Source organism: Culex pipiens, chromosome 3, assembly GCF_016801865.2.
Source record: "Culex pipiens pallens isolate TS chromosome 3, TS_CPP_V2, whole genome shotgun sequence".
In the NCBI taxonomy this organism is placed as follows: domain Eukaryota; kingdom Metazoa; phylum Arthropoda; class Insecta; order Diptera; family Culicidae; genus Culex; species Culex pipiens.
Genome location: NC_068939.1, coordinates 20,478,219 through 20,502,714, shown reverse-complemented (window position 1 = coordinate 20,502,714; position 24,496 = coordinate 20,478,219). Strand labels below are relative to the sequence as shown.

General features: G+C 35.8%; 1 protein-coding gene across 2 annotated transcripts in view; it reads left to right on the top strand.

Annotated features, from left to right (window-relative positions):
• The first annotated feature begins 10,645 nt into the window (after positions 1-10,645).
• Positions 10,646-24,496, top strand: part of LOC120412871 (glutamate receptor 1-like) — a 306,882-nt gene continuing 293,031 nt past the window's right edge. For both annotated transcript variants that reach the window (XM_039573502.2, XM_039573501.2), the window contains exon 1: positions 10,646-12,214. In XM_039573502.2, the coding sequence (XP_039429436.1) occupies positions 12,085-12,214 (130 nt within the window). In that variant the 5' untranslated portion in view covers positions 10,646-12,084. The remainder of the gene's footprint in view (positions 12,215-24,496) is intronic.

The window sequence follows — 24,496 nt, the reverse complement described above, 5'->3', positions numbered from 1 at the left end:
CTCTTTCCCCCTAATTCTACGAGTGTGCCACTCCGAGCCGACGTGTGCGGAGTGTAATTTTTATCGCTGCAACTTCCCGATACGCCCCGGCCAACACAGCGAAAGGTTCGGGAAGAAATTACCACCACACCTGGGACCGGCAGTACACTCTCGGGGAGTGGGAGATGGGTAGTTGACAACGCCGGAAACGATGCTATTTTGCATATGGAGGCAAAGCACTTCCATCATCGTGTAATTTACTGGTTGCCGAGTGGAGGCATTGTTCCCGAGGCCTTTTTCCAAGGGAGCAGGGGAGTTTTGGGAATTTATGTGTTCGACCGGAAAGTGGACTCCAAGCCTGACTGCAAGTTATTCGACCGGAAAGACAAAGACAGCTCTGATTAAGGGGGATTCTTCGAGCGGATGCTAATTAGTCAATCATCAGCTCGAAAGCCGGATTCAGTTTCGGAATTCGCGGAACCGGTTCCGTGAATTATGATTTGCTGGCTGTTGATCATTTCGTACTTGCGAGAGATAGACGAATGAGTTTGTAATTGGGTCAAGCTTTGCGCAGTGCAGTGAGAGTAATTTGAGTTATGATTCTTACTTGGTGGATGCAAATTAGTGATGCGTGTTTTATTGGAAGTTAATGCATCCTGTGATGGGGTAAAACTCAGGCAGGATTAATTGCACCAAACTAGGTAGACTGGTAGATTCATTTGTTGGTATTGGCGTTCAAATCCTATTTCAAAAGGGGAAATTATGTCAAAAATCCTCGACAAAATGATAAGTCAGTCGCTTAATTATGCTTAGACATGTGATTGGATTGAGAATTAATAGCAGTAACTACGACTTTGAACCTTAATATGTCTTCTATTTAATATCTGATATCTAGACAATTGCTACCAGTTTCAAAGCAACTGTTAATTAAACGTTCACACATACCCACCCCCTTTTATCGTGTTCGAACACGCTTGCCGTTGTTTCAATCCTGTCATCAGTTCATAAAAATCTTCCAAACGTGACTTTTCTCCCATCCCCCGCCTCATCACCCCACCTACTTTTCATCAGCTTAAGATAATCCCTGCTCTCCCCTAGGTCATGTTCCGGTCGTACATTTTTCCAACAAATGTCTTTAACCATTTGTTCTGCCCCACCCCTCTCCCTTCACCCACCTCCGCCCACCGACAACGTGCCAGAAAAAGGTGGTCCCGTTTCCAGAACAGATCACCCTCCCTTCCACCCCCAGGAAATCCGTTACGATCAGAGAGTCCCCCAAAGAGAGAGAGGGAGGCCCAAAAGGGGAAAACGCTGTATGTTACATTCATTATCGCTATAATTACATTTAATTTAATGAAATGCCATGAAGCAATTTTACCACCTACAACGCCCACAGTCACCCACACACCTCCGATAGTCTTTGAAGTAGTCCTTCCTGGGATCGTCTCCGTTTTGGGGAGAGAGAGAGCGAGTCCCCAGAGGTTGGAATCCACGGCACCAGGAAAAGTTTCCCAGCGTTCTTGCACAAAAGGGAGGGGGCAAAAGGGCACACAACCCTTGCCACATTTTCGGAACTTTTCGTTTTGTTTTTTTTCTTCTTTTTATTTTGGATCACTTTTCTCGTGGATTGTGGAGAAGATCACTTACAGGGTGGTTACTTCAACCATGTTTGTTTCACTAACACGGATTATTTTATTTAAAAGCATTATCAAGTCTAAATAACCAAAAAAAAAACTTATTTTTATCTTCAAGTCTTTTAAAAATAAAAATCTATGATTCTTTAAGTTCTCTTAAAACAAACATTTCAACATTTCTTGTAATTTTGTTTTACATCTTCCAATTTTAATTAAAATAAGGCTGTGCCAAAACAAACCTAACAAAAAAAAAACAAAAAACAAAAAACAAAAAAAAACTAAAAACAAAAAACAAAAAACAAAAAACAAAAAACAAAAAACAAAAAACAAAAAACAAAAAACAAAAAACAAAAAACAAAAAACAAAAAACAAAAAACAAAAAACAAAAAACAAAAAACAAAAAAAAAACAAAAAACAAAAAACAAAAAACAAAAAACAAAAAACAAAAAACAAAAAACAAAAAACAAAAAACAAAAAACAAAAAACAAAAAACAAAAAACAAAAAACAAAAAACAAAAAACAAAAAACAAAAAACAAAAAACAAAAAACAAAAAACAAAAAACAAAAAACAAAAAACAAAAAACAAAAAACAAAAAACAAAAAACAAAAAACAAAAAACAAAAAACAAAAAACAAAAAACAAAAAACAAAAAACAAAAAACAAAAAACAAAAAACAAAAAACAAAAAACAAAAAACAAAAAACAAAAAACAAAAAACAAAAAACAAAAAACAAAAAACAAAAAACAAAAAACAAAAAACAAAAAACAAAAAACAAAAAACAAAAAACAAAAAACAAAAAACAAAAAACAAAAAACAAAAAACAAAAAACAAAAAACAAAAAACAAAAAACAAAAAACAAAAAACAAAAAACAAAAAACAAAAAACAAAAAACAAAAAACAAAAAACAAAAAACAAAAAACAAAAAACAAAAAACAAAAAACAAAAAACAAAAAACAAAAAACAAAAAACAAAAAACAAAAAACAAAAAACAAAAAACAAAAAACAAAAAACAAAAAACAAAAAACAAAAAACAAAAAACAAAATCTAATCTAATCTAATCTAATCAGACCCTAGCGCAGCCAATCTTTCGAAGGGATCCTGGAGAGTGCCTTAGGTTAGATGACGCCTAGCACTCTTCTTGTCATTTATTAACATTTGTAGTGCGCCATTGCATCGGAATGCATTGAAACATCACAAGCGTTAAAGCGGCCAGGCCTACTGCGTAAAGCCGTATCGCAGAGATGACTCGTAATTGGGTTGAGTTTGAGCACTGAGTGTTCGAACAACAACACAATTCTGAATCGACATGGGAGGAAGAAGCGTGGGGACACACCACCATACGCTCCGAGATTTTTGGTTGTATTCGTCGGGAGCACCATGCTAAGAAGGTTTGGTACTCCGGGACCCTCTGGGATGGGACATTGTATTTACACGAATGCCCTGGACACTATTTGCCGTGGTTATAGCGCCACAACTCGCTCTCTGTAACAGTATTCCTAATTCCAGTCCACGCTCACCAAGCCGTCATGGCCTAGTGGTTAGCATTTTTGCTTACCAATCCAAAGGACGGGGGATCGAACCCCGCCTCGAGCGACTTTGATTTTTCGTTCATATTCATCATTTCAAATTTATGAGTTCTTAACTTTCTCGTTGGGAGCAGATGGGAATCGAACCCAGAACCATTCGCTTACAAAGCGAACTCCGTAACCAGTCAGCCACGGCCGCTCCTAAAAAAAAAAAAAAAAAAAAACACATTTCAAGAAACTCTCTGAAATTCAAACAATATGAATACAAAATTAATTCCACTTACATTAATGTTACCAAATAAGTTCAAACCCTGCAGAGCAATTCTTCTAAGGAGGTGTGAGATCCTTACAAAATCTCTCCCTTCCCCCTCTCCTTCCGGAAAAGCCAGCACCCAAAAGTGCTGCTCTTCCCCAACAAATTATCAAATCCCACCGAAGAGCCAACATGGAAGTGGGCACAAAGGCACACACATAGACAAAGAAGCTTGGGGTTAAAATGTTGCTGTGTGTGTGGGTGTGAAATTTCCCGGAAGGACGAAAAGCAAGAAGCATGGAGTTTTCCAAGAGCACAAGCTCAGTATTTATTCCTAGCTAAGCTTCCGTTCTATTCCAGGACACCTTTTTCGTTTTCTTCCGCTTTTTTTGCTTTTTCTAGTGAAGGGAGAGCGTTTCTGTACTAAGATGTACCAAGAGAGTCAGGGAGGCAGAGTTCCACCCCCAAGACAGGAAGAAGCAGCATATTGTCGAACAGCTTTATTCCTCTAATTATGCTATAAATTTAGGCAGCCCTCTCTCTATCTCACTCCCGTGGTCCTAGGGCCCACCCTCGGTATTAAGCACCAGCGAGCGGTGAATTTTTAGCATAACTGCATGAATTAAGCATGTTTTTCGCTCTCTCTCGTTGGATTTTTGGCTGCTAAGAATGGGCGCAAATTCCTTTTGTTAATGAAACGTCTTCAGAATGAGGACGAACTAACGACGAAAGTCGAAAGATATTGCCGCGAAAACGAGGCGAGGTTAAGCGATTTAGGACGGCTTAGTTAAATTAAGAAACGGTTGAGGATGGCTGCGAGATCTTAATCCTGGATGATGTGTGAGACATAAGTTTGCTTTTAAATGAGTTGTTTGATTTGAAGATGTTAAAATATGTTGATTAATTTTTGCTTACTTGATTTTTTTAGCTATCCCAAAACAACAATTAAAGTTAACCGGCGCAAACTAAAAGTTGATCTAATCCCTGTTGAGAGAAGAGCTTCCCAAACCAAAAGATATAAAAAAGCGCAAATGTAAAAGCTTCTCTGCAAACATATCATCTCTCGACCCACTCCCTAGCACAGCTCCGTATCAAATATCACGATGAGAAACCCTCCCAGCACAAAGTGTAAAGTCAAGTTGAAGCACATGCTAGCAAGGCTTAATTTTCCCAGAAAACGGGAAGGAGGTAAGACTTAACCAACCACTTCGTCAATATCGAATTACAACAAGCACACACACACATCACTGGCTGGCTGACTTTGCTTTTCTACTGCGAACCACACTCAACGAGGCTTTCCATCCAGCGGAATCATCACCATCAACATCATCATCGTGTGAACGATTGCGTTTTCATGTTCAATTGAGAAGCTATTTTGGGAAAGCTGGTAGGCCAGGTGGCACCTCGGAAAACAGGTGTTGTTGACGCCAACCACGTGAAGCGTGGTGGAAGGTGCGAAGAGAATATGATCTGATAAAAAAGGACATGTTAATTTTTAAGGTACATGTTATTCATAATCAAAAATGAATCAATTGATTGAAATTAACTTCATTGGAGAAATAAAGCATGAGTTGGGAAATGGAAATGGAAAAAATAAAACCAGTTTGAAAAACATTTATTTATGAATAAAATTTCATTAAGTGTAAAACATGCATTGAAAAACGATAATTATATAATTTTGAAAACATTGATAATTTAAAATCAAAAATAGACAGAACACTTCAAGAAAAACAATATTTTTGAGAATTTTGGCCGATTCACCCCCCTCCCCCCCTCCCCCCTTTAAGATTGGTTTGAATAATCTGGAGCAAAAAAAAAATAGATTTTTTTTATGAAAATAGATATCTAATCAACTCAAAACAATCTAAAACGCCTTTTTCTGCATTGCTCATCATATTTAGCTTATTTGTGCTTGTTTCAAAATACACCGCCAAAACTTTTTTTCCCACAAAAATAAAAATTTTGTCAATACTTACAAATTTTGGAAACTTATGATTGCAAAACAACTGGATAGGTCAGAGTAGAGGGGCATAAACTTCAAAAAATATTTGCAACAGCCTTATTGATATTTTGAAATTTATTGACAAAGGAATGAATTTGCATAACTGCTCAATGATTTTTTTTAATTAGATGTTTTATTTTAAGGCTTAAAAAATGCCAAAAAATGCAAGAAGAAGCATCCCGATTGGTTAAATCTAAAGGGAGTTATTGGCATTTTAGTAAAAAATAGCACAATTTTCAAACTCAAATAAAAAAGTGTTCCATCCAGATATCAACTCGGTTCAACCTGTAGCTTGTAGAGCAGCGATACTCAACGGGGGTACCGGGCCTACTTGATTTACACGGCAGGGGGTACCAGCCTAGAAGAAGGTTGAGAATCGCTGTTGTAGAGGTCATCTGGGACTACCATCGGAATGCTTTGGGTAAGACAATTTAACAAATTAAATAGACACTTTTGAATTTTGAAATTAAATTGAATTTTGCCTAAGTTATAGCCTTTTCAAGATTTTTGACATTTTTGAACCTTTAAACATTGTGTCCCGATTTGCCCCACTTCCCGTTGACCTAGAGTTCTCAGATGATAGTTTTATATGTATAAACATACCAATTCCAGGCAGATTGCTGAGGTCGATGTGAGATTATTAATAAATGACAATATTTTTGTCCCCTGATTTTTGAAGAATAGACAAAAATATCAAATAAAATTTGCATATGCCTAATGAAGTAAAACGTAAAATGTACAATTGATTGCTATTAACAGAACACTGTTCAAAGTAAAATTTGGCAATTTAAATCCAATTAGTGGAATAAAAATCACGTTTGGACTTTTTTGCACGTTCTGATTTTTAAGACCACAGATCGAATAAAATCATGCATCTTTTGGAAGCAAAATAATTAAATGAATTTATTGAAATTTTGCAGTTTGGATCGCGGCAGGATAAAACTCTCTTCAAGTACTCTTCCAAACTGCTGAAGAAGGTTTGAAAAAAAAAATGTATCCTGCCGCGGTCCAAACTGTTCAGCTGTAGCAATCTTGAAGAGTTCTTTTAGATCTCCTGATAAATTTTTTTGCTTGGGTATCGTTATTTGCAAAATTTGAATTTTTTTTTGAATTGAAATTCGAAGTTTGTTTACAAAAAAAGAGCAGAAAATTTCATAAAAGATTTTTTTTTACATTTAGTATAAGATAAGTCTAAGTTTTTTTTAACAATAATATACGAGATTTAGCGAGTTGAAAAATGAGGTCTCATTAGATGACAATAAGAACAACTAATTTTCACTGAATTTAAACTTTAAGTTGCTGTATCCCAGCAACAAGCAGTTCGATTAACAAAGTCGAGAATAGAAAAATTTCAAGAAAATTTTCCAACATTTCCAAATATTTTTCAAAAAATATTACCAACTGCATAAAAAATTAAAAATAAAAAAAAACCTAAAAATACTTATAACTTGAAAACGATGCATTTTAACAACATGTGTAATGATTGTTTGTTTTCGAATGCAAAAATGATGTTGCATTTAAATTTTTTTTTAGGTTTGACAACATTTTAGAATCTTGGAAAAAAGAAAACAAAAAAACTGGTTTAGAATTTTGCACCTTCTTAAACTCTACCGCAAAAGATGCCGGTTTCGGTCCTCTAAAAACCATAAAAAGAAATAAAAATATATTTTTTTTTCCTTATACCTATTTATTTTGTAAAAGTGTTTCCTAAGTCATCAAATCGAACAGAATGTTTCTCCTCAAGATTTTGTGATATTCACAAGGCCATTTAGTATGACTAGCTTGGAAAATTCTATGGATCCACGTAGGGCGCCCAATTTGCCCGGGTTTTGAATTTCCCGTTAAACGGGAAAAATATTTTTCAAATCCCGGGTATTCCCGGGATCATAGGATTTTTTTAAACAGTCATAAAATGTATGTTTTCATTAAATTTGTTATGTTTTTCAAGCTAACAATCAAAGAGTTAGCTCAATACTGTAAATTGCTTCAATTCAATCTGAACAAGAACAGATGTTTTTAGTTGGATTAAAAAAATATTATAAATGTTTGTTTTTTGTTCTTTGTTATGGTTTAGATTTTTAATGAATCATAATTTTTAATCAAAAAAAAATATAAAAATAAAAATATATCAAACATATTTAACAAACTATCTTTAAGTCACTACCGCCAACTGGGAGAAATCGGGACTGCAGTTTGAATAGATACAGGATTTTTTAGAGAAATAAATTTGAAAATTTGTGTACTAATTGTTTTGTTAATTAAAAATATATCAGAAATGCTGTCTTAATTCGATACTATTGTCCTAAATTGCTCCAGCATCCGACGTTTGATGAAAATTATAAAATATGATTTTTTTTTTGTTTGAAATAATCATTAAACGTAAATATTTAAAAAATAAATAAAATTTAATGAAAAATATTTAAAGCGCTAGGCATTTTGCGGATCCATAAACTAAAACTTTAATAATTTTCCCTTATAAGCCAAATAAATGTTGGCATATGCCGAATACAAATTTGCTAATCCTTTGAAAATGTTATCGATTACTAAGTATTCAACTGTTCATCTATTTCCGCAATCAAATCTGAGTTTCCTGATCAAAAAATGATTTTTTTTTTTCAATTTCGGGAATTCCCGGGACAAAATATCAAAAATCCCGGGATTTGGGAATTCCTGGTTTAGGGAAAATCCCGGGATTTCCCAGGATGGACGCACTAGAGCCACGTATGAAAAAAATATATTTAAAATTTCTTATTTTGTTAAAGGGAACGCAAGGAATACACATTCAAACTAAACAATATTAAAACAATTGAAAATGTCAAAAATCTAAAAAAGTCAACCATCTTATATGATATGGTAAAAAATATGTGTTTTAGGACCTTTTGAAATGTTAGTGGTCATAAAAGGTAGGATGATTTTTTTCAATGATAATTTTTGGATGGATAAGGACTAAAAAAACTTATACGCAGTCAACTTTTTTTGATGTTTTTAATATCTATTTTTGTCACTGAAGCTTGATTTGCAAAAAAAAACACTATTTTCAATTTCATTTTTTTCTGATATGTTTTAGGGGAAATCAAATGCCAACTTTTAAGAAATTTCCAGAATGTGCAAAAAATTCTTGACCGAGTTATAAATTTTTGAATCAATACAGATTTTTCAAAAAATCGAAATGTTGGTCGCACCAAATTTCCAACTTTATTTTTCCTTGTAAAATCGAATTTGCAATCAAAAAGTACTTCAGTGAAATTTTGATAAAGTGCATCGTTTTCAAGTTAGAGCTATTTTAAGGTAACTTTTTTGAAAACAGTCCCAGTTAGCGTCAGGGGGGTCTGAGGTTTGTGACAGCCCATGTTAAAGGTATAGGAAAAGTGCGTGACAGAGGGGAGGGGGAGGGGGAGGGGGGTCTGGCGTCCCGAAAATCTCTGGGCGTAATATTTGAAAAAAAAAACCCAATATTTTTTTAAACAAGCAAATTAGTGTACATGTTTGCCCACTTCTAAAAAATATTACTGAAATGTTGAGAAAATTCTCTATATTTTGCTTTTTGAATTTTGTTGATACGACCCTTAGTTGCTGAGATATTTAAAAACGGGAAAATTGATGTTTTCTAAGTCTTACCCAAACAACCCAACTTTTTCTAATGTCGATATCTCTGCAACTAAAGGTCTAATTTTCAATGTTAAAATATTAAACATTCGTGAAATTTCCGATCTTTTCCAAAACAATATTTTATTTTTTTTAATCAAGACTAAAATTTCAAAAGGTCGTATAATTTAATGTTTGGTAAAGTAATGTTCGACTGCAAATTTAATTTTGCATCCTTAAATAATTACTAAGATATATTGTTACAATATTTTAGGTTTACAAAAAAAAAAAAAAAAATTGTATCTACAGTACCAGATTTTGGACCGTCCTAAACTCTAGCAAAAAACATGCCGGTTTTATTTCCCGTAAGGCTGCAAATTGCATTTAAAGATTTTTTCCGACATCATTTTAGTTATGTTACTGTAAAAAAATACGAAATAACAAAAACGTGAAAAATTTTGTCTGCGTACCTATTTTTTGAAAAACTTTGCTGAAGACAAAGCAAAGCAATCCACTTTAAAGACCCCCGGGTCTTTTGTGGTCTCTATTGCAAGTTTCTGCTCATTTCTAGGCGTCCGAAGGTTATGTGTGGTGAGTCACCCAAAACCTCTTTTACGCAAATGGAACGATGTTTTACTTCCCCATCCGATAAATGGCCAGGAGGATAAGGCGGGAATCGAACCCGCGTCCCAAAGCAACTTAAGGATCGGCAGCCGAAGCCGCTAACCACCGCGCCACAAGGCCCTGAAGACACGAAATCGATAAACAAAATCCTTTCACATCATATATACAGATTTGGTGTAATTTCTCATTTGAATAGCCTGCAAAATTTTATGGAGAAAAAAAAGATCCAAAACAGCTTCTTAAGACAACGGGAATGCAGGAAAAAAAGCACAAAATTGAAAGTATCGAAAAAATTTAAAATTCCAGACAATTATATCCATTAGATTTTGACTTATGATCATATTTTTCACTGCTTTATAGCCTTAACCTTAATATAATAGGAGCGGTGCTTAAAAAAAATCTTTAGATTAAAAAATATTACAATGAATCAGTCAAGAATGTATCATTCAAAAGCAACAATGTAGGTCATAACTCCTCATTCTACAGAATAATTAAATGTCTTCATTCATCGCATCCCACTTCGCCACAACAAATACGCTACTATGTCTCAATCAGCCTTTTATCTCGATAATTAAATTTATTGACCTGCATTCGTCGATAAAAATTAAAGACCACCACCACCACCATGACCTCCCCCTTTAAAGATGTATGGGTGCTCTGCCCCCTGCTGCCATCTGTGTTCGTGCCTGGTGCATCCCTTCAGTAATGCACCACCCCGAGTTAATTCGTCGTCCTTGGCGACTGCCAAGAGACGATCAACATCCGTCAAAAAAGGCACGAACTTGTACTCTCTTCTCAACGCGCTCTTTCTCTCACTGCATCCACCCGAAGTCCGCCACCCAGAGAGAGGCGAGCGTGAGTTCCTCCTCCCCGATGCATTCGCGCCGTGGAGACGCGGCATGCTTCGATGTCGATGGGTCCGCGCTCTCGCGTGAGAGTGAGAGCACTTGTGAGCGCCGGATGCTGGATGCTGGAAAAGGATTGGCCGTGATTCGGGAGTCGGTCCCGCTGCCGTCGGATGCAGCCTTTTTAGTACTGGACCAGACGTCATCGGTGACGGGCGTGAACCGCCGCGAACGGTTGGATTTTTGGTTGACGGGACGGCGCGCGCGGAATTTCTTCTCCGGGATTCCGGGAACGACGGGCGGACGGATTATCCGGATTACGGTGCCGGAAGCTGGGACGGGGAGTGAGCGTTTGGACGTGACCTTGGAGTAACGCGAACGCTCGGGAGCGGGAATTGTTGTGATGCCGGACGTTCCGGGTTCGATCCCCGCCGTGGTAGGGGGTTGATTAAAGTTTAAAATCCAATTCCGAGTGGGAAGGTGCGATTCCGAAGTGAGTTTGTGATTTATTGTCAGCGCTCGGTGCCGTGACAGTTCGTGAGTGAAAGGTTTTCGATTTGGTTCTGCTCGCGTGGAAAAAAAAGAACAACTCTGCTGCCTGGTGGAAAGTCAACCGGAGTGAGAGTGCGAGAGGAAAAACATAGAAGAGTGAGGTTAGGAAGGCGTGACGGGGTGGGGGGTCTTCCGAAGGGTTGGGGAAGAGTAGTAGGTACAAGTTTGCTCAGCCACAGCCGGATGTGCCAGGACGTGGCAGAGTCCTTGACGTGAAGGAGTGAGCCTCCTCTTTTTTGCGCGCCTGGTATCGGAAGAACATCGGGAACGTCAAGGAAGTGGAGTCCGACGACGAATGGAAATGAAGAGATAACGTCGCACGATTCTCGGGAAGCCATGGTTCGCCAAGTGGTGGCTCCAGAGAGGGAAGTGAGTGACATCGGAAGGCATTGATATTCAAATCGATGTGTCATACCAGCCGGGGCAATTTATTACGAAAATGGCGCAATTTATTGCGCTGATAAAAGAGTAGAAATTGGTACTTCTCAGTCTTCTTGCGATTCCGCGATGTCGGATGCTGCCCTGAGCCGAAGCAGCTGATTTGATCCAATGTCAACAAACTTCACTGTCAGTGATTGTCAATTGAAAAATCGGCTCCTCTCGCGAAACGATCCAACGAAAAGATTTACCCAAGTGATTTTCCGTAAAATTAGATACTAAATAGCATTTCATCGTCTCTTGACAAAGGGAGAAACTCCAAAGTTTACCAACCCCTCCCCAAACAGAAAACCGCCCTCCTCCTAGTATATCTCCTCAGTATCAGTGTCTGTTTGTGTGTGTGTGTGTCACTCTGAGTGTGTCGGTAAATTGTAAGTGTGTGTCTAATACATAATAGCCTATCCTCGTCGTCGTCGTCGTCGTTTTCATCGTTTTGTGGTGCGCTGTCTCGCGCCCAAGTAAACACGAAACCAAGAAGAAAAAGTCAACACAATTTCGGCGGAAATTTCGAGGTTCGTGGTCTAAGCTAAACAAAAAGTGAGTCGCGCTCTGAAAAAAAAATATTATCATAAAAAGCGCGTGTCATTTGTGGTGTGCAGAAAATTCCACCGCAAAATTTGGCACAACAACAACAGCAGAAAAAAAAATGTCGAGGAAAATCGCGTCCGGGCGCACAATCATGGAATTAACTAGGAAAGTCGTCGTCCTGCTGGCCGTGCTCGGTGGAACCGCGGCCACCTCCAACCCGCCGATGCCCACGGAAAAGTTTCCACTAGGTAAGTGTCTTGTCGCGAATAACACTGGGAATTTTGGAAACTTTCGTGCAACATAATAATTCAAAGTTTGGTGCAGTTGAGAAGTGTTGACAAGCGAATCGTGAAAGTAGCCAACAGGAAGATTGTTTCAACTAGATGCTGAATGCAAATGCTTCCAGAAATACTTAACAATTAGGCCAAACTTTCCCACGAGGAACGCAACGCAAACGAGAAACTTGGAGATATTCTCTTATCCCCTTGAAAAAGTGGAGCATCAATCATCTTCCAAGTCCATTTGATTGTCCCTGGTGCGCGGTAGAGATGGGAGTGGCCCGCAATGGTTGGCTGTAACGATGGCGAGAATCTGGCATGAGATTTGGATGACGCGAATTTTTGATGCTCCACTTTTTAAGGGGACATGGGAAATTCTTCATAGTGCCCTCAAGTGAAGTTCGCTTAAAGTTGCATTCCATATCTCTGTGATTTCCATACATTTGTAATTGATTGAGAAAATTATAAAAAATACATCAGGGTCAAACATAAAATCAACATTTTCTGATCAAGTCCACATTTGGTGGGGTTGCTGATACCATTTAAACAGACAAGAATCCCGATTTTCATCCAAACGACCTAACCTGTGGGTTAGACCGTGGCCGACATTGAATACTAAAAAAAATTGCCACTGCCTTGACGTTCTTGATTGCGAGATTGTTGAGGCAATAACAAACCTCTTTTACACCTTAGCTTCCATCCACCCCGGAATTCATACTGACGACCTTTGGATTGTGAGTCCAACTGCCTACCAGCGACTCCACCGAGACAGGTCCCAGGTAGACGACTCCTACACCTGCACTGAGCTAGCGATCTAACCTCTAGGTTAGACTGGGGCCAACATTGACTTCCCCGTCCGACGGAAGGCGTGATCAGACAAATCTCGTCTCGAAAAATGCCACCTTCTGGGATCGAACCCAGGCCGACTGGGTGAGAGGCAACCACGCTTACTCCTACACCACGGGTACCGGCAACATTGAATACTGGTATTGCTTAATTTCCGCATTGAGCGCACATTTTAAGTAAAGTTTAGACCTCACCATAGAGTTTCTGAGAAATTTTTATAAAGTTTTTCTAATATTGATACTTTTTAGTTCACGAAATACGTAAATAAGTAGGAAAGGTTAGTGACAGTTATAATCAAAATAAAATCTAGATCAGCCTCGTACGATTTGCGGTTTCAAAGGATTTTCACTGTTTTCGCGATAAAGGCAAAACTTTGAAGTGTCGGAATTTTTGGTTTACTTTTTGATGCCGTAAACAGCATCTCCAAAGGTCATATACGTTTGGTAGGTTAAGGATGTGACCCTTATTGCAAACAATTGTTCGAACAAATTCAGCTTATTTGGCTAATCGATCAAGATGAACCTGTTTGCTCACTTCCAATTAAGCAATTTATTGATTTCAGATTAAAACGCCCTTACAAACTTTTTTGGTTTTAGGTAATATCAATCATTGAGTAATTTTTCGTCGACCTTACTTTTCTGCTAAGAAAAAGTGAATCTTTATCACTAGGATTAGTGATGTTTTTCGGTAATTTTCACTGGGACCGTTTATTTAAAACACCAAAATCTACTTTAATTTTACAGAACGTGGAAAGTAGTGCGTCCATCCCGGGAATTCCCGGGACAAAATTCCCGGGGTTTTTCCAAAACCGGAAATTCCCAAATCCCGGGATTTTTCAGAATTTGTCCCGGGAACTCCCGAAATTTAAAAAAAAAACAATTTTTAGTCTGGAAATTAAGATTTGGTTAGATTTGGTTTAGATGAACAGTTGTATTCATAATAGATAATAATTTTAATTTCAAATCAAATTATTTTTCATCAAACACTGCCATGTGGGGCAAATCAGAACAAATGAAACGAATTAAGACACATACTTAATCATTTTTGCATAATGTTTTGAATAACTTTGTTTAAAACAGGAACAGAACAAAACAATTTCACAGAACACCGAGTTTTATATTTCTTGCTCTAAAATCTACTTAGGTATTCAGACTGCATTCCTGTCCTAGTTGGAGGAAGAAACTCAAAGATTATTTGTAAAAAATGTTTCTTGCAATTTTTTTTTTTGTAAAAGTTTTACTTTTAATTACAAGTATCAATAAGTCTTTCTTTATTTTTTTCAATTCTAACGGTGAATTTAATTAACACATGGATGTTTGTAAAAAATTCATTCAAAAGGCGTTTATTCAAATTCAAAACATATCGAAACTTATATAAAATTTTACTTAACTGTTGTTATTTTATTTGTTGTCACCTCTTTTTTTAAAGATATTTTCAAATAAAATTTTCAAGCTTTTCTGATCATGCCATATAAAAAAGGAATATATTTATGTAAGTTTATTTAATTTGAATCACTTTGTAGTTCATTTCAAATCCAAACCACAACAAAGAACGAAAAATCTTATTTCAATTCCCTTTAAACAATTTAAAACTTGTCGTCCTTGTTTAGATTGGAGAGTAGATTATCACCAATTAATATTTCTAGCTAATTCTATGATTTTAGGCTTGAAAAACATCACAAATATAATAAAAACATAGATTTTATGACTATTTCATAAATTTACCGGGATCCCGGGAATTCCCGGGATTCCAAAAATATTTTTCCCGTTTCCCGGGAAGTTAAAATCCCGGGAAATTTGGACGCCCTAGCGGAAAGTGGTAGAAAAATCGGGAAAATCTTAGTTATTTTAACTGAATGCACACATTTTGTTAAATTTTATTTTATTGTTCAATGAGCTATAAACTTTCTTCACGAAATTTTTATCGTGATACTATTTGATTTTTTTTTTCTAAATTTCTTTGTTCTACCAAATCTACCGCTAAAGCTTTAAATTCAATTCAATAGTGTTTTTATTAGAATTTAACTGTTCTGCTCCAGGATGTTACATTTTCAATTCAGAGATTTGGAGAACCTTTCAACTGAGATCAATTCATAAGCCTTTGCAGGGAGGATACATATTTCTACGTTTAGATTTTGCTAACTGGGTGTTCTTTTAGGGAAAATAATTTTTGAGAAAAAACCCTACTAAAGCTTTAAAGGTTTCTCTGATTCATTGCATTTGATTTCTTTTAAATATTATAGAATTTAAAAACCAAAAAAGACTTTACAGAATTCATGCTTGCCATTTCATATGGGCACATAACTTTTTAAAACAATAGTGTGTCCCTTTCACACCTTATGTAAACTGTTATTTGTGTGAAAGGGATACACTATTGTTTACAAAAGTTATGTGCCCTTTTGAAATGTTAGGGCCCAATTGTCTTTAAATTTTTTTATATAGCTTAAGTAATCTTATCACAATCACAATCTTATAATTTTAATTAGAATGGTTGAACTCAAAGTAAAATGATAGACCAATTGTTATTACATGAAATTGAAATATGATTAAATTAAGGAAGTTTTCGTAGAAAGCTTGATGAAGTTCTATCGATGACCTCAATAGCGTTCATATTGTTTATACTTTTCTCATCCAATGCATTTTCATGTCTCTGCTAGACGGGTAATTTATTTTCTTTATATATCCTGATTGCTTACACAAATTTTGTTAAAAAATTCCAAAAACAAAAACTGACGATTTGTTTTTAAAAAATTCTAAATTCTATTAAATAATCTTTGAAAATCATTCGTTGTCATGCCCACGGAACCGGTCTAACGAGGCTTCACCAAAATTAGGCAAAAATTTGGACAAGGCAGTGTTGAGATCTCGTGGCACCCATTTTATAAAAATGCTTGTACGGGCAATTCCAGCTCAAATCAGGAATTTTTCTGGTACTTTTGTACCCAACCCTCTCTGATTTCAATGAAACTTTATAGACATGTTATCCTTGTCCTATATAAGCCATTTTTGTGTATATGGAGCCAATATTACTCGAAAATTTTGAGAACATTTGAGAAGGGCGTAAGGTATTTAAATATTTTTGTATTTTGCAATTTGAAAATCACTGTATCTCGAAGCCATTGCATCGTATCAAAAAGTGGTCAAACACAAACTTGTAGGAAGTTGGACGGGCTTCCTGAAAAAAAAAATACACTGAAAAAAAAATACACGCCACTTCTATGAGATTTTTCAGTTTTTAAGTTTAAAAGTTAAATTTGATGGTGATGTCACGATTTTTTTTCGCTCAAAATTTTTGAAAGAATAGCCTAAAATGCTACAAAAAGACTCACGAAAAATGCAGGATGGTCTCTCCTAAAAAAATACAAAAATCATTTACTACAACTGTTTTTTTTTAAGTGGTCTAAACGTCAACATTTTTCAGAATCGATAGTGGGAATCGATTCCCCAGACAATTTTACATAAAAGTCTCCGTATTGACCATTGTCCTAAGTCCAATCCTTGGGAAGATACAGCGCGCGATGCAACGGCTTCGAGATACAATGGTTTTTAAATTGCAAAATACAAAAATATTTCAATACCTTACGCCCTCCTCAAATGTTATTTTCGAGTACTATTGGCTCCATATTCACAAAAATGGCTTATGTAGGCCTAGGATAACATGTCTACAAATTTTCATTGAAATCGGAGAGGGTCGGGTACAAAAGTACAAGAAAAACTACTAATTTGAGCTGGAACTGCTCTTACTTAAAATAGCTATATCTAATATTAATACCCTGGAAATAGATTTAAATAATTCTCGTGAAGGCTTATGCCAACCTTAATTTTTGGGCTTATTTACATGTAATTAACCCCTTAAAAAATGATTAATCAACTGAACAAACTTGACGGTGAAAAAATTTTAATTTTCAGATCAACAAACACCATTCTCTAGGGACCATCCACAAATCACGTGGACACTTTTTTGGAAATCTCAAACCCCCCTCCCTTCATGGACAACTGTCCATATAAAAATAAAGGCTTTTGTATGGAGCGTGGACAACCGCTATCCGCCATAGGGGAGTGTTCACGTGGTTTATGAATGGTCCCATTGGTGTATAAAGTATAAAAAACGAAAAGCATATTGTTAGAAAGTGAAATTATCAACTGAAAAATTGCTTGCTGAAAAAAAATTAAATTAAAAAATTCAAAGAACAAATAGGTGCAAAAACACATGAAAAATGTTAGCTAATCCACCCTAAGGTGCCTCACATTGATTTAATTATATTTTTCATTTGAAAGGGTGTTAGATCTTCAATTTTTTTTGGAGAGGTCTTCTGAACATCCACCAACACGACAACAGATTTGGACATTTTCATCAAAAAATCTGAGATATAGCCTCTGATAAGTGTTAAATTAACACTTAAGTGTTCATAACTTTTGATAGGGTTATCAGATCTTCAATCTTTTGGGCGCGTTAGAAGGGTCTTTCAATATCTTATTTAACGTTGCATCGGTGATCGTCAGATCTTCAATCTTTGGAAATCGTTTTAAAGGTCTTTTAAATATCCTTCTAAAAATATATTACATGACGGGTTTTTTTTTACCAAAACCACCTTTTTAAAATCTTCCGGACTTTTGTCAAAATCGTTTTTGAGCATAACTTGTGAAGTATTATATAAAACTTCATAATATTAACTAAAGTCTTGTGCGACCCCAAGACGAATCGAATGAGACCAGAACGGTCCAAATGGGTTCAGCCAGTCCGGAGATAATCGAGTGCAATTTGTTTTGTTGGTGCACGGACTTACAGCCATACACACGCACAGACATTTGCTCAGAATTTGATTCTGAGTCGATAGGTACACGTGAAGGTGGATCTACGAGGTCGAATTTGGAAGTTCATTTTTATGTGATTTCTTAGCCTTTTCTCAGTGAGGTGAGGAAGGCAAAAAACATTATTTTTCAAGAAAAATCTTGTCGGGCTATCTTGTCGCTCCCTGAAAATTGATGTAAGTACGACAACTGGCCAAAGGAATTTCAGGTCAGAACGCGTTTGACGCTCGTACAAGTTAGACCACCGTAATCATTTGTAATTATAACTCAGGACTCCAGCAACCAACATTATCCAAACTTCGGTATAATGTACATAATGGTCAGCCAAACAAAACGTATTTGTTATTGTTTAAAGTACAATGCTTTTTCAGCAAATTGTTCAGAGAACCTAGTTCTACGGAAAAGCATGATACTTAAAGTTCGATTAATGTTCCGAAATCGGATTATCATATATTTTTTTTCATAAAATCCTTTGCCAGAATCCTGTTAATTAAAATATACCGTCACCTTGGAGGAACGGAATAGCTGTTTTATCCTAGTTACTGCACAATATTTGGATATTTATAATCAGTTTCCGATAGAACAGACAAAGGGTAGAAATAAATAGTGCATCGTATTCCAAATTTGAAGCTTTAAATTGTTCTTAAAACTGCTGTCAAAGACTCTAGTTCTGATTTGCCCCAGTTGACGGTAGTATTGATAGATGTGTCACGTAAATCTTCCTTGATTTTTTTAAAATAAATGTTTTCAGCTGTAGGCTCTCGAAACCTTCAAATAGCAAATACACTTTCATTTGGTCCATTTTTTTTTTTGGATCACCCTAATCGCCAAACTAATAAATACGAGTCTTATTATTTTGGCCATGAAATTCTCAAACCAAATTTGAGCCAAATCGGAGCTTTTTTGGTTTCGATCCTGCTGTTGTGACAGGGAATCGCTGTTTATAAGCTGATGATTGTGTGAAATGTGTTTTTTCGTATCTATATGGTAAATTCAATGCATTTTCTTTTACGTTTTGAATTTGTTGTGCAACAATGAAAAATGAAACAAAAAGGTTTTTTTTTTAAATATTCGTCTTAATGCAATCTTCATCTATAGGCAGATAGCCAAAAGTAAACAACTGTCAATTGCTTCTGCTTCACAATCCGGTCCTGGTAACTAACACAAATGTTTTGATAAAATCCATGACAAACATGCCCGCAAAGAACACAAACATCGGTAGAGGAAAAACACGTTCCTCTTGCAAATGCCAACATCGACATCATCTGTGTTCACTCCCATGAACCATCCCTTAACATAGATTCTTGGAATCTCTTTCCAAACCCCCAAACCGTCTCTGCAGAACTTAACTCGGTTCAACACATCCGTACTTTAGGATGATCTTTTCCCCATTGCCTACCTGTTGACAAATGGGGTCCTCGCCCGCAATATCACCCTACTTTGGCCCAATTCCCGGACGGGGGAATCGATTAACCTTGACACTAAAAGCCTCCATTACGGTGAAAAGTGTGAGGCCAGGCCAGTGCAAAAGTGTTGATTTGCACCACCTACCGCCCCTCACACCAGTGACTTTCCTGAAGGACCAACGGCGGCTGCTACTGTTCCGGAAATCACCTGGCGCGCGGCAAAAAGTGCGTCTCATTAAATTTAGTACGCTTCGTTATGCTTTCCCGGAACGACCGTCGACGCTCGGGAGAGCTTTCTGTTTAGCTTTGGGACGGGCGCACACGGGCCAACGAACGCCGCCGCCGTCCCGGGAATCAGAACTTTGAAGTGCTTTTTTGGTGCTCCTCAGCCCTAAATGGCGAGCTCTGAACGGTGGATGAGCTCGTATTTTCCCGCGAAATCACTCTTCGCGCGGCCAGATGTGGGCTTTAAAGTTTATAAAGTTTCCATCGGGGGAGGGTGGACGGCGCAGATTGATTCCCCCGGAGGCGACGCAAAGCCATTTCAACTTTTGGTTTGGCTTGTATTTTGGCTTTGGTAGGGAGAAAACATTTTGTGGAAGTTTTTCGAGACGGGGAAAGAATCAAAGTCATAACATCTCAGGAACTTCACTTTCTGAGAGAGGTATGCTGCAAAAAAAAAAAAAAAGATACAAACTTAGTACCGTTTTCTTTGGTTCTACAGTTTGGATGTAAGTTTGTTACCTTTTTTCAGGTTTAGTAAGGTCACCCAATAATCAAAATTTTCTACGTTAGCCTATAATTTTCGAATGGTCTTCAAAAGCAGCGCTATGTTTTTGTGGTCATTTACATTTAAATTACATTGAAAACCATTTAAATTTAAAATTTAACAAAAATATTTGCCACGGCCTAATTTAACCTAAACAAACTGTCTAAAAATTAATAGGCCACGAGAAATTTATCCAGTTGAAACTATGATAGGGTCTCTGTATTATTTATTTAAAAATTATAATAATTAAAAAAATTAAAACAAATACATGCAACAATCATCATTGATTTTCATTTAAGAATTGTCGTGATAAAAGCAATCGGAAGCTTGACACAAACTCCATTTTTTTTAAATATTATTTTTTATGTGTTATTTTACATAAGATTTGATTTATATCAGAAAATTCACATAATTTTCATTTCAAATGAAAAAAAAACTTTTTTAATCATATTTATGTGTTAAAAGTTGCAACAACGCACAGAAGTTCGAGACAACGATTTTCTCGAAAATTTAAATGAGGCGGAACACGCAAAAATTTTTTTTAGCAAAAGCTGCACAATAATACAATTTTATGTTATTTCCAAAGTATTGCTCACATCAAGGTTGTTAACGATAAAATTATCGAGGCTCGATAACGATTACGATTCTTCTATCGTTATCGTTATTTCGATTATTCCATCGGTGATAATCTAATTTTAATCTTATTAAAATGGATAATCTTATTATAATTGACAATAACTCATTTTTTTTAATATTTCTAAATCGACTTAATTAAACCATATCGTGTTAAATTTTCAATGCTTTTACCAAAAATATATTTTTCGAAAATCTATTAGGATATTTTGAGAACATATTTTTGTTCACAAAATACCGTGCTTCTTCGAAAGTAGTTGGCAACATTTCCATTTTATATTACCTTTTTATGTAAAATATAAAAATATCACAAAATACCGTATTTTTCGAAAAAACTCAAATTTTCTTAATTTGCAACATGAGTAACAATCATAGCGGTTTTTATTTGCTGTTTCACATTATAAGATTTTTTTTGTAAAACGCTAAAAGATTCACAAAATACCGTATTTTGTCGAAAATACTATTTTTTAAATATGCAATATGGGTATCAAACGACGCAAAATTTTGTATGAAGCATACACAATTTGAATGTTTGCATGAAGTCATAATTTGAAAATTTGAGTATTTTCGAAAAAAAAACACGGTAATTTGTGAAAATTTTAGAATTTTCCAACAATAAATCTCCAATAAATTGAAAAAGCTTATGAAATTTCAATTCGTTTGATATTATATTGAAAATTTTGAAAATTTGAGTATTTAAAACAATACAGTAATTTGTGATTTTTTTTTGTTTTTAAGCAATTCTCTGAGATTTCGGTCATTCAGTTTTTTTGTGTTTTTTAATCCGGCTGAAACTTTTTTGGTGCCTTCGGTATGCCCACAGAAGCCATTTTGCATCATTAGTTCGTTCATATAATTTTCCATACAAATTTGGCAGGTGTCCATACAAAAAATGTTTAAAGGATTTTTTATCGATTTGGTGTCTTCGGCAAAGTTGTAGGTATGGATATGAAACACACTGAAAAAAAACTGCTTATTTAAAAAAATTCTAATTGATTTAAAAAGCATATGGGTAATTCTCTACCAACTCACACGAAATCGGGAAAGTTGCCCCGACCCCTCTTCGATTTGCGTGAAACTTTGTCCTAAGGGGTAGCTTTTGTCCCTGATCACGAAACCGAGGTCCGTTTTTTGATATCTCGTGACGGAGGGGTGGTACGACCCCTTCCATTTTTGAACATGCGAAAAAAGAGGTGTTTTTCAATAATTTGCAGCCTGAAACGGTGATGAGATAGAAATTTGGTGTCAAAGGGACTTTTATGTAAAATTAGACGCCCGATTTGATGGCGTACTCATAATTCCGAAAAAACGTATTTTTCATCGAAAAAAACTCTAAAAAAGTTTTAAAAATTCTCCCATTTTCCGTTACTTGACTGTAAAATTTTTTGGAACATGTCATTTTATGGGAAATTTAATGTTCTTTTCGAATCTACATCGACCCAGAAGGGTCATTTTTTCATTTAGAACAAAATTTTTCATTTTAAAATTTCGTGTTTTTTCTAACTTTGCAGGGTTATTTTTTAGAGTGTAATAATGTTCTACAAAGTTGTAAAGCAGACAATTACAAAAAAAATGATATATAGACATAATGGGTTTGCTTATAAACATCACGAGTTATCGCGATTTTACGAAAAAAAGTTTTGAAAAAGTTACTTTTTGCGTTTTTCTTCGTTTCGTCGTCCGTGTCTGTCGCGGGTGACTATGAACGGCTATGATCGATGAAATTTTATGAAATTTTAATTTGTTCGATACTTAGATTGCAAATTTAAAAAAATGAGTATTTCCAAAAAATACGGTATTTTCATAAAAACTCTAATAAATTGAAAGAACATGAAAAATTTCAATTTGTGTGAAATGATGTAAAGTTTTGTATTATCGAAAAAATACGGTAATTTGTAAACATTTTTGGACACATGGTAATACTTGGAAACTTACTACATTTTCAAAAATATAAACTTAGTGAAAGCATTGAAAATTTATCTTGATATTGTAGAATTATTCAATTTTCGGAAGATATTAAAAATGAGTTATCGGCGATAATGTTAGCGTTATCGTCCCGACGATAACTGACAGAAAAATAGAAGAAAAAAAACAGATTATAACCTGTTAATTAAAATGTTGAGGAAATTTTCCCATTTCAAATGTTTCAGGAATTGCTAAACTGCTAAACTTGAAAGAATTTGAAAATTTATAAAAAATGAACTGGTTTAATGAAATTTAATAAACTCGAAAAAAATATGCTTCAGAAATGAATTATTTTTAAGGATTTGCTCATGTTTTGAACAATATACATAAATTTTGTATACTTACCAATCCAGATCCTGCACAATTCAGCGGAACTTCTCATTTCAACAAAAATCATTAAATTTTTCAACCAAGTTTTTATAAAAACCTTCAAAGATCTTAGTTATAAAATAAGCTTATTTTTCTTTTAAAAGATATTCAGATATGTTCGAAAATTTAAATAAAAAAACGTTTAAAAACTTTGGATTTCATTTGCAAAAGACTTGTGCTTAAAATATAAAAATAAAAAAAAAAATAAAAAACCAGTCTCAGCATTTGAATGGAAAAAGTGTTATTATACACCTGCCCAGTTGTTTTTCAATCATTTGTTTTCAAAATATCCAATTATTGAAGAGATTTTGCGGTGCTGTACATTGGAATTCCAATATGATTTTTAAAAAAATTGCACCCTGATTTTTAAATCGATTTTGAAGGGAGGGAGGGGGGGGGGGGGCTACATAAACTTTGAAAAATATTTGCAACGGCCTAAGTTGAAAGTTATCAAAAAAAAAAAATTGTCAAGAGGATCTCTGTACCTTCCTGACACATAAAAATCAGTTTTTTTTCGTGTCTTCCCAAACAAAAGCTCCCAGTTAAGCCGGCAAGTTTTGTGGCGTGTCGGAAAGGCAGCTTTAAGCTGTTTTACTTTCGCAATCAATCGCCGGAAATAATAGCAGTAATCTGTCCCACCTCCCAACAAGAATTCTACCCACCACAGATGGGAAGGTTGATTTGGTTGGCTTTTTGAGTTTGGGTTTTTTTTTGTTTTTGTTTCCGATAGACTACAGCGTACACATTTGACTTCGCACACCCCACGCGTGGAAGGGGAAGAACACGACCCCGGCGAAGGCTTAATTATTTTTAATGGGCAGCAGATTTTAAATACGATAATGGATTTCACGCATAAAACACCCAAACCGGAAGGCAACACACACACACACGAATTGTTTCTGGGATGAAATCGATTGGCCGCAGAAATGCATTAATTGGATCCGCAATTGCAGAGAGAAGTATTTTTTGTCACGGTCGGAAATTTTATGTTTCGATTCTTTTTTTTTTGGTTACTGGGTTGGCTGCCAGCATGTTTCGGGATGGTTGAAATCAAATTGGATGAGATAAGAGGAAATTAAAAGTGGATTATTCGTTAATCATTGCAATGTTGCCCCGAAACTTGTGCCGTCTGCATGTTTAAGCAGATTTTCGATTTTTTAAGAATCTTTTGAAATATTTTACGGATTTTTTATTTATTTAAACGTAACCCCAACTGGTCGGGCTTTGTCAGGAAACAAACAAATTGTGACAAATGTTCCTGCTGAGTTGAGGAAGGGGGTGGGGGGGAGTTGACGACGAAATTGTGTAAGATGCCGGTTTCCGCTGCGTACGTGCTGGGCCGGTCGTGCAGCGTAATAACTAATAATACTCAGTACGACAACGGACGGAAAATGGCACAGTTAGAGACCCCCTACCCCTCCAAGTGTGTGTACGTGAAAGGAAAGTGCTTTGC